This window comes from Nematolebias whitei, chromosome 13 (genome assembly GCF_014905685.2).
Source record: "Nematolebias whitei isolate Nwh7 chromosome 13, NemWhi1, whole genome shotgun sequence".
NCBI lineage: Eukaryota > Metazoa > Chordata > Actinopteri > Cyprinodontiformes > Rivulidae > Nematolebias > Nematolebias whitei.
The window spans coordinates 13824130-13832042 of NC_056510.1; the positions used below are offsets into that span (position 1 = coordinate 13824130).

Genomic DNA, 7913 nt, shown 5'->3' on the forward strand with positions numbered 1-7913 from the left:
GATAACATTCAGGGTGTATAGGCAAACCTTAAAATTTAAAACTAAAAACAGAAAGAAGAGAAACGGATGACACATTTTTAATTAACAAAACTGTATTTGAACAAATCCTTGTTAAATTTTGGTAGAAAACAAGGATGTACCTCAGTTGGACAGGTCGGGAAATGGGGTGCAGCCATTAACAGAATTAAAACCCAACCATGTGACTAGCAGAAAGGCTGCCAGACACCTCTTTAGTATTATATGGAATGTACATTCACCACTTGATATCTCATCATTTGACAGCAAACACATGTGGGAGTTATGATGAAATTCAAATGTCTCCTTTAATTATAGTTCCAATTTGTGTGTTTCTCCGGTAGCTCAGCGTTGACATCTGTGACTCTTCTTTCACAATCTCTCAGGGCATCTTGTGTCTAGACACAAGCTGCTGACAGTGGGATTGTAAACCAAATGTGCACCGATTCATCGCTTTATCAATCCTCAAATTATTATGGGTTGTTTTGTGTCAACTTGGTGAAAAATAAATTCTGTTCAGTTTAAAGATGACATAATTATATATATATATATATATATATATATATATTATTTATTTTATTTTTTTTAACTGAGATGAAAATGAAAACACAAAAACAGGTATTCTCATATAAGAGAACTGCATTGAAGAAAATCATCAGAACTTGCTCACTTTCAACAAGTGTGGGATTTCAAGGATCAGAGACTGTTTTCAGAAAACTTAGCATCAAATTCATACTCGTAATAACTAATTTCATGATGGGGAAAAAAATGTGCACATTCATACCGCCTTGCAAATTTTCCTTTATGGATCAAAATCAGTTTTAAATGAGTGCACTTTAGAGCACCGAACAGCCTGTGGAGTGCTTCAGAGTCTCTTTGCTCCTCTAAAAGATGATAAAATAAACAGCAGCTGCATGGATTCACATCATTCTCACAATATCTAAAAAAAACAAAAAAAAAAACATGACTACTCTATTAAAACAACCCTATTGTTCTATTTTATCTTGTTCAGGTTTGCATGGGGGCTTGAGTGTACTGAGGTTAAATCTACCTAGTGAGGTAAATCCTGGTTATACCAAGTTTATTACAGATAAAACCAACTGGGCGCTTTCTTACTCATAACTGGGATCAGTTTAGAATCAATAATTAGGCAACCATTTAGATGGTGTGAAAACAGTGACACTTTTCAAAGAAAACAGACATGGACGTCATGCAAACCCCACGCAGAAAAAAACAACAACAAAGTTTGCAGTTGTGTTGCTGTAACAAACCATTTCAACATCATGTATCTGCAGAAATTGATCAAACAAGCATGTTTTTATGGTTTACAATGAGTGCAGATGGTGAAAAAAATTAACCAAAGTTGGACATGCACACAACAGCTTCAATGCCTTATTAAATGATGCATATTATTATTATATTATTATTATTATTATTATTATTATTATTATTATTGCTGCCTACGGCACGGTTGCTAAGATGGAAGCTACATTGTTCGTGTGGATTAATTATTACAGAAAAAACATCACTTTGGATACCAACACCAAAGGTGAAACAACTCAGCAAGCAGTACTGAGCAAGAGACATAGTGATGTAAATGAGGGTGGGGGGACACAAACCCGAAACCGGACCTTTCAACCACTGAACTGCATTTAGCCCCATCAAGGGATGGTTCGACAATTTTCAAAAATTATTTGGATTAAAAAGTGTTTCTCTGCATGGAGAGGCTGTGTCCGCTAACACGGAAGGAGCAGAGGAGTTTGTTAACACAACGTTCAAAGAGCTGATCGTCGAGCCGGGGGTCTACAAATCTGAAGATTTTAACATGGATGAAACGGGCCTGTTCTAGAAAAGGATGTCATCTTGCACTTTTATTTTGAAGGACTAAGCTAAAGCCCCTGGTTTTATCCACCCGCTTCGAATTTTATCAGCCATTAAATGGCTGTTATTAGTTGTTATCATCCCCATATGTAGCGGTCAGACTGCCCCTCCTGCACCTCCTAGTGGGTTTAAAGGTATGTTGTTAGCGATGATGATGATAGGCTCCATTTTTAGCTTCGTTAGCGCTCATAATAGATTCACGTGGTTAGGTTTAGAGTAAAGGCTCTGGCGGTTAGGTTTAGGGTCTTGGTTAGGTTTAGGCACAAGGGTAAGGGGGGTTAAGTTTAGTGTTGGTCCTCTGGGTCAGGTGTAAGGTTAGGTTTAGGAAAAGGGTTACATAAGCTGAAAAAAAACAAAACAACACTTCCTGGATTACCCCCGTGCGACACTGCCTATTATCAGTGATAATAGCAATAATAACGATAATAACGTACCTTTAAAACTGCTAGGAAGTAGGTGGCACAGTCTCACCGCTACATATGGGGATGATAACAACTACTAATGGCCTATTAATGGGCTGATAACATCCAACATCCAAAGCCGCTCTTTCATCTCATCTTCATCACCTTCATTGTCACCACTGGACAGCTAATTCTTCATCTCCATTTCATCTTCATCTTTTCTGGTGAGTTTCCATTTAAAATTAATATATATTATTTTTTTTAAGTTTAAGAGTTTAGAAAATTGTTAGGAACATTGCAAGGGTGTGGGGTTTAAAACACAAAACATATAAAACTAAAATAAACTACTAGAAAGTACTTACTACTACTACCTGTGCACACAGTTTTGTTCCATCTCATGTACCACATGAAATGGTAATGACAATAACGTTTACAGTACTTGAACTTGAACTACTGTATCCCTACTTTGCGGCTTTTCACTTATCACGGGGGGATGGCACCTAAACCCTGCGATAAGTGAGGGACTACTGTACTGTATATTCATTTATACAGAGGAACCTGAAGGGGTGCTTTCAAATAAATGAAATATCCATGTAGACTAACCTCCTATTGTCTGATTCTACCCCCAAAGGACAAAAAAAATAAAATAATAAAAGTCCAGATCACTTCACTGACAACGTCCTTTGACATTTTTTGTAACAGACCAGTTCATGCGCTGTCTGTTTGACATTGTAGCCACTTTTGCTCATTATTTTTATGTGGCACTCTGTCTCTCTTATTCCATCTTTTTTATCAATCTTCCATGCTCACTCGACCATGTGACGAGAAGATGACTTGTCGTGCGCTGTCTGTTTCATCTCTGTCAAGCCAATCACTTCTGGCTGGGGCTCAAGGGGAAACATCTGTTGGTGGGAGTGAAACTAGACTTTGGCCAATGAATTGTTCACAGTTAACTGTCAGCAAAAATAAAACAAGAGAAAGAGAGAATGTGTGTGTGAGTCATAAGACAAGGGTAGCCATTAGGAATCAAAATATTCACAGTCACACCAAAACCCAACATACTAAATTATAAACAATAGGGGCCAAATGTACCGGTAAGTATAAAGTCTGAACAGCTGAATGCATCAACTTATGGATAAAACAGCTTTATTGTGCCCTGTTGAGACGCCTCAGGGGTTTCCAAGTTTAGCATAACAAAATGAATACCTAACCCTACAGATCTACACTTAGTGCTTTAGCATAAAGGTTATAGAATCTCTCCACCCACACCTTGAGCAGATGTACTTGACTTTAAATAGCCAATTTGATAATGTTAACAATGAGGTGCACTTCACCCTGAGGAAAGTTCATAAGGACAAGGGTAACAAAGAGCTCCTGTTTCAGTGGGAGGCTTATTATTATGGGGCATTACAACAGGGTCCACACAGACCTTGTTAGTGGGCACTTAACCATCTGTACACATTTCTCCACAAGAACATGTTTTTCACCCAGCCGTGCCTCATCTCTGTTCTGACCTCTACAAACGGAAGTGTCTATTCTAGCCCATTCATGCATACAGGCAGAATTCAAAATACCCTTCCTCACTTTAAACCGTGACCCCGCGAGAAATGTGCTGTCGCAAAATATTCAGAGCCGCAGAGAAAACCTGACTACGGAATATCAAAAGCTCCCATATGTCCACTTTCCCCCTCACTGTCCTCTTTTCCCGTTCTCATGTCTGGGGAAGGACATGTCTTGCAAGGCCAATGATTTAGTCTGACTGGAGACACCAGGAAATGAACAGGTCATCCTGGAGCCCCACTGTCTGATGGGTAATAAACCTCGTCATTGAAATGTGAGCAGAATGCAACAATTCCACTGAGGAAGCATTTGAATGCAACATGATGGACGTAATAAAAAGAAAATATTCCAAGAACACACTGACTATGTGTAAAGAATTAAGATAAAACATAATATATAAACTGATGCCTATTCCATACTAATGTGCCCAGTAAGATGTAAAATACGGAGTGTGGACTTTCCTTGCTATATGTAGTGCAGCAGTGTGTATAAGAAAATGTTAAATTATGACTGCTCCATTGGTGTTCAAATATACATGTCTCAGGAAAATATAAGTTGTATCTCACTGGGCTGCAAATGTTGGAGACTCAATATTGCAAAAAAAAAAAAAAAAAAAGACTTTCAATTGCAATCTGTCTAAATTCAGAGTATTTGATACGACAGGACCAGAAAGCCATTTGGCTGTGATTTGCCTTGCCAGATTAAAAATAAAAACACTACTTATTTGTGTGTGCAAAGGTTGCAAAACTGTATTCTAGACCATGAACGTTGTCTTTGCTTACCTCTGCCTACCCATTTGGTCTGCTTTACATTTGCCTTAGTAGCTGCCCCACATTTATGATTTCATCCACTGAAGTACACCTATGAAATGAAGGTAGGCAGATCTGGACCAGTTTATTTTTTTTTTCATTTTTATAATTATTTATTTTTGTGTAGTTTTTAGACCTGAAAATGTTTTCTGTCAGATGAGAGCTCCCATGCAGGTGTTAAAATACAGCTATAGAAGGCAGGTTCAATGGGGTTAACCTGTATAAATAAAGGTTGAATGAAGGTTGATAACATAAAAAAAAATGGTTTGAGAGAAGTTTGAAATTCCCAACAATGATATTAGTTGTTTTAAGAGAAAATGTGTGCCAAATGTTTGTAACATGTTCAAAATTCAAGCGACAAGACTGAGCCTCGGGAACTTAAGCAAGGAAGTTGAAACACCCCACAATTGTAACTAGACTTTCTAACTCCTCCCTCGTGTAAGCTGCTTGCCATCTAGTCACAAACAAGCACAACCCAGTGAGATGCTACCGAAAGATGTTAAGCTAAGAAGTTAAAATATGCTAAATTATGAAAAAAAAAAAATCTTTAAATGTATTAAAAAGTAACTTTGCAGAAAAAACCTTTTAACAATTAACTTGTCTCTGCTTAAACCTATGTGCTGTGTATAAAAGAAGCAGGCCAGCCTTACCTGGTTCTTTAAATCCAGCTTGGGGCATGGTCGCCCACCATTGAAAGCTTTTTCCCTGAGCCATTTGGATCTTATCTTCAGTCCACTGCCACAGGACGCACTGCAAGCTGACCAGGGAGACCATTCACTGAGCTTACAGTCGAGGGGGCAGGGGATATGGCAAACCTCCACAATGTAGCCTGAAATTGAACATTGGCAGACAAAGAAGGGGGTGGGGTGATTCGGACTTGTTTACCAGCTGCAGCAGAAACCACGTCGCACACACGCTCCAACAGCCTGTTTACCCCAGACCTTGGATTTACTGACTGTGACACTAACAGCTAATTATCAGACTAACGGGTGTTTCATTCCTACACTACGCTGTGGGCTTACAAGGGTTTGTGTACAGCTTTTGGTTCTAGAGTTTTACTTGTTTGCTCAATAACTCCAGTGAGCAATCACGATTTGTAAATCATAGCTCAAAATGTGTATTTTGTTTATTCTTTTAAGATTACACAGAAAAAAAACAGCACTCCCAGGAATATACAGCAACTTTCTTTTTCCACTGAAAAAGTTTAGACTTTTGCACACTCTTGCTTGTTTTGAGGAGTATAAAAAACAATTGGATGTGTAGATGGCATAGTCTTACCTGTGTCTGTACAAAACGTTGGGTTAACCAGGTGTCCCCTCTGGTCAATGCAGGCTACAGATTTGTAGCGCACGCCTTGGCCACACTCCTTAACCTCTCGATGGACCATCCAACCCTGCAGCGACTCAAAGACTAAAGGATTTGGGAGGATGCACGCAGACCAGTTCCCATAGGGCTGAGATAAAAACTCATCACAGGGACAGGCTTTTGTCTCTTCCAGTGGGTACAGCTCCTCGTTAAGGCAACGCTCCTTCTTTTTGCTGCGACCTAGGAAGAAGACCAAACAAAAAACAGCTTTATATTTTACTTTTTTATCATTCGGTAGATGAACGCACAAATAAAGTCTGAAGTCAGATTTGTCCTGTGGTGAGACTGAGGCTAAGCTGTTCAATGCATAAATATATAATACATATGTCACGCTCAGCGGCCCCCGCTGCCCCCCCATCTGTTTAAGCCTCTACTCCTCATACCACAGCCCCTGTTTTTAGATCATTCACATTTTTTCCTGCTTTAGTTTTGAGTTCCCCTCTGCTCTGCTTACAGCCACTAATCTGTCTGTCTCCCCCAGAGTGGTCCGGTACCAGTATCAGAACCAGAACCTCCTGCCAGATGCCACCGGTTTTAAAAATAAACTTTTAAACATTTAAAAAACCTTTTTCTGAGTCTGTGCTTGTCCGATCCACCCCTATCCGTGACATGTTGTTATATATGAATATATAACAGCTAATAGAAAGCCAACAAATACCTTTCTTCAGCTGAGAATGAACATAGTGATTACATATTAATAAAATGCAAGCCATTGTCAATTTTTGAATGTATTCTTAGCCATACATATACAATCTTTCAATTAGAGCAGGTTAACAGGCTAGAAAAATAGTTAATGTAGCAAGTATAAAGCTGTATCATTGTCACTGCAGTTATTGATACATATTTAGATACAATCAATTTTCACTACTTAAATAAATCCAAATGCTTCACAAGACCAACTTTTTGTTTCCTTCATTTTTGAAGGACAGTAAACTAATAAGCCACTTCAACTGATGGCACTTTGAAAAAGTAGACAGGTTTGGAAACTGTATTTTTTTTTTGTTCACTTTTCAATGTGAACCCTAAACCGCCATCTGAATATACTCAATTATATATAATAGACAGTAAAATGAGGCTTTACACATGGATAGAATGGCACTTTGTACAAAGTCTTAACAGGAGGCAAAGAAACATTAATGGCTTTTCTTTAGCATTTATATTAATGCATTTGAATATAGGAACATTCACTTTTTGAAAAGGTCATTAAGTTGTCTAAAGTAATGCACTTAAAAAAAAAAAAAGAAACTAAATATGCCTATTGCTTTACCGATGTGACAAAGTCAACTAAAAAATGTTGTAGATGAATGATGATGAGTTAAAAAAAAAGACACCAAAATGAATGGTGCACTGATTATTTTTATGGTAAATTGTGGACTCCCATTTTTATTCCCTTGATATTTATTTTGTTCAAGAGAAACATCATAAACGACTAGCAAATTACTCACTGTCAATTACAAGAAAACAATTCTATTTTTTTATGGGATTCAAAAATAACCCCAGGTTACATGTGATGTTGTTTGCTCTCATAAAAAAAAAAAAATAAAAAAAATCAATTTTTGTTCATCCTCCGTAAGAACCATGACAATATTAGTTATGCCACTAATATGAAGAAGGCATGTATAAAGTAATTTTCTTTGAAGAGGTAATAATAATCCTAAAATATTTACTGACCCAGATCTATGTGGTTGAAAAGAAAATACAGATAATATTTGTGTCTGTTCAGCTAAAGCTCTGTATTTAAAATGATCACATCTAGATACAATTACTAGTTATACAGTCATAACAGATACTGTGCGCTAAATCAGAAGAATGACAGTTGCTGCAAATAAATGAAAAGAAAGGCAAACAGTCAGAGCTCCTCCTTATAAAATATATATATATA

General features: G+C 37.6%; 1 protein-coding gene across 1 annotated transcript in view; it reads right to left on the reverse strand.

The window, feature by feature from the left end:
- Positions 1-7913, reverse strand: part of thsd7ba (thrombospondin, type I, domain containing 7Ba) — a 134284-nt gene that overhangs the window by 49874 nt on the left and 76497 nt on the right. The window contains exons 12-13 of the mRNA XM_037686118.1: positions 5945-6211; positions 5317-5495 (exon numbers count right to left, since the gene is read on the reverse strand). Of these exons, the coding sequence (XP_037542046.1) occupies positions 5317-5495; positions 5945-6211 (446 nt within the window). The remainder of the gene's footprint in view (positions 1-5316; positions 5496-5944; positions 6212-7913) is intronic.